The sequence below is a fragment of the Arachis ipaensis genome, chromosome B02 (genome assembly GCF_000816755.2).
Source record: "Arachis ipaensis cultivar K30076 chromosome B02, Araip1.1, whole genome shotgun sequence".
NCBI lineage: Eukaryota > Viridiplantae > Streptophyta > Magnoliopsida > Fabales > Fabaceae > Arachis > Arachis ipaensis.
The window spans coordinates 96,582,886-96,585,917 of NC_029786.2; the positions used below are offsets into that span (position 1 = coordinate 96,582,886).

At 32.4% G+C, this 3,032-nt stretch overlaps 1 protein-coding gene across 1 annotated transcript in view; it reads right to left on the reverse strand.

Moving 5' to 3' along the window:
• Positions 1-3,032, reverse strand: part of LOC107625848 (alanine--glyoxylate aminotransferase 2 homolog 3, mitochondrial) — a gene marked incomplete in the record, with an annotated part of 6,387 nt that overhangs the window by 617 nt on the left and 2,738 nt on the right. Inside the window, 5 exon segments of the mRNA XM_021116244.1 lie at positions 795-881; positions 1,077-1,190; positions 1,297-1,522; positions 1,630-1,809; positions 2,284-2,427. Coding sequence (XP_020971903.1) covers positions 795-881; positions 1,077-1,190; positions 1,297-1,522; positions 1,630-1,809; positions 2,284-2,427 — 751 coding nt within the window.

Genomic DNA, 3,032 nt, shown 5'->3' on the forward strand with positions numbered 1-3,032 from the left:
AAAAATCTTAAAAACAAAATTAAATAAATCGAAAATGTTAAGAATAAAATTAAATTAAATTAAATATTAAAAATATTTTAAAAAAATTATAAATGTTAAAAATAAAAAACATATTTTACCAAATATATATCAAAGCAAAGTTAATAAGATTTTTAACTTAAAAATTGTATACATTTAGAAGTCTTACGAGTTACGATAGAGAAAACCTAAATAGTGAATTATATAAAATGACATATATAACTCGCAAGCATCACTTGCTATCTAATTTTCTTAAGGCGTAATAATTCTATCGGTTTCTATAATTTCGTCGAATTTTCAATTAAATTCTTATATTTTTTTAATTAGATCTATATACTATATCAAATTTTGTAACTAAATTTCTACCATAAAAAAAATGTTAGAATTAACGGAATATTCTATTAAACAAAATAGTCCATTTTGTTTAATAAAATATTCTGTTAATTCCAACGTTTTTTGTCACAGTAAAAATTTAGTTACAAAATCTAATATAATATAGAGACCTAATTAAAAAGAAAAAATGTACAGAAATCTAATTGAAAATTCAATAAAATTATAAGAGTCGACAAAGTAATTAAACCTTTCTCTTATATGTGAGACTTCCATGTAATGGAAAATTATCATTAAAACTTAGTAATGTATATAATTAATGAATTAGAGGCTGAGCCAATGAGCTATAGCTCAAATGACATAGTCTCTCCATATTCACTTAGAGGTTGCGGGTTCGAGTCCCCCTATCTTTAGTAAAAAAAAATGAATTAGAGGCTGAAGCTAACCTGCATCTTCTTTGGTGAAACAGAGAGGTGGTGTGATTCTGAAGACATTTCCATAGTAACCACCCTTTCCAATTAGCACTCCTAATTCTGCAGTAATAACAGCAGACAAGCGCAGGTTAGCATACTAAGAGGGATATGAACATTGGACGCTACTCAAACTCAACAAAAGAGGTCCTGCTAACAGCTCAAGCATTCACTTTTTTCATATTTAGAAATTTAAATGCTCAAAAGGCTATAATTGTTTAGATATGAGACCTTTAGAGGATTCTTCCATGAATTTACCTTTCATTTGGTCCATTACATGTAGTGTTTCGGCTTTTGCAGGAGTTTTAAGTTCTCGATCGGCGACAAGTTCAACTCCTAGCATGAGACCTCTTCCTCTCACATCACCAATCACTACACATGAAAGATGAAACCAATTATGTTTAGGGAAAAGGAAAAGACAATTCCTGAATAAATTGCAATAACAATAATGGGAAAGGAAAATAGGGAAAAAGATTACATTCATATTTATCTTTGAGTGCAGTTAGCCTCTCCTTCAAGTAAGATCCAACAAGAAGAGCATTTTGTTGAAGCTTCTCTTTCTCTATTACTTTCAGAACTGCCAACCCTGCAGCAGTACATACAGGGTTCCCACCAAAGGTGTTGAAGTAACATCGGCGCGTCAAGACCTCGGCAATCTCTGGAGTAGTTACAACAGCACCAAGGGGAATGCCATTTCCAATGCCCTGCCAAAGGAGCCAACATTGTCACCAACAAATTAGAGATGTTCATATCAAATCATTTATAATGATAAAGTATATTTTCATTCTCAATTCATCAATACAAGAGGTACCTTGGCCATTGTGACTATGTCAGGAACAACACCATGAGACTCAAATCCCCAGAAATGGCTGCCGATGCGAGCAAAGCCGGCCTGAACTTCATCGGCAATACAAAGCCCTCCAGCTTTCTTAACCATACTGTAAGCAGCAGGCAAGTAACCAGGAGCCAATTCCACAATACCCCCAACTCCCTATCAGAAACAGGACAAGATTGAAGATGAGTCACTTTTACATACGGATCAAGTTTCTCTCAAGTGAAGAAGTTGGTAGAGCGAGAAAGTGAAAGCTTAATCGTCCTTGAAACAAGATAGTGAAACTCACAAATGATAGAAATTACAATTACGAATTCAATGATGATTAACCCCTTTATCAAATTACAATTTTTTTCACTTTAGAAGGTCTTTTTCCTTTCCATTATGTATCAAATGAATTCTCATAAATATTCAATAAAAAGTTTATAAAGTGAATTGAAGATTCAAGCTGGCGAATTAAATCCTTTAAAATAAGCTAATATAGATGCAGCATTTTACTTGTAAGTTAATTTATATCTTAAGTTGTTCAATTTACATGCTATAAACAAGAAGAAATCATGTCATTGCAGTTTCTTTTACCCAATTAATTTTGTCTTCTTTTAATGAGTATTAATTTTAACATACGTAATATACCTGTATTGCTTCAGATATGAACGCTGCAACATTTCCAGAAGTTCCAAAGTTAATGACATCTTGGACATCTCTTGCATATTTTTCTCCGTCGGAACCAAAGATACCTCTGTATGGATCTGGATTCACTACATGATGAACACCACTCTGTTGGAAGCACCAGCACAAGAATATATTAGGCTCATGCTATTTTAGTATTTTCACATTTGACTAGTTAGAATTAAAAATGCAATCGACAAGGAATGCAATGCTTTCTGGTTAACAAGAAATAAATTGTAAACTTACTAAGGTACTAAATGGAAAGATACAAAATTTATGCCCATTATGGCCATGATGTCAACTATGTTGTTTAATCCAAATTGAGACAGACAAAATCACACATCATGCCATCATGGAGTTCTGAACTTGTGATGTGTGATATTATCTGCTAAAGGGGCTCCACAATTTCAATTCTAGAAGCACACGGCACTTAACTAGCACTGTTAATGGAACGTGTTATAGTTTCCAACTTGCCATAGTAGAACTCTTTTTTTTTAAAAGAAATTAAAATTTGTTTAGTTCCTTTAACTGGTTCATAGCTACATGTGATTTGTCCCACTGAAGCCAATATCCGTTGATGTTGCCATCACGCACATGGAAAGCTAGTCAATTCACCAACCAAGTGAACTTAAGGCCATGACTTGATTATTTTGGATTTAATTTGATGTTATAAAAGAGATTATCATATATTAAAATTAAATTATAAACAATTT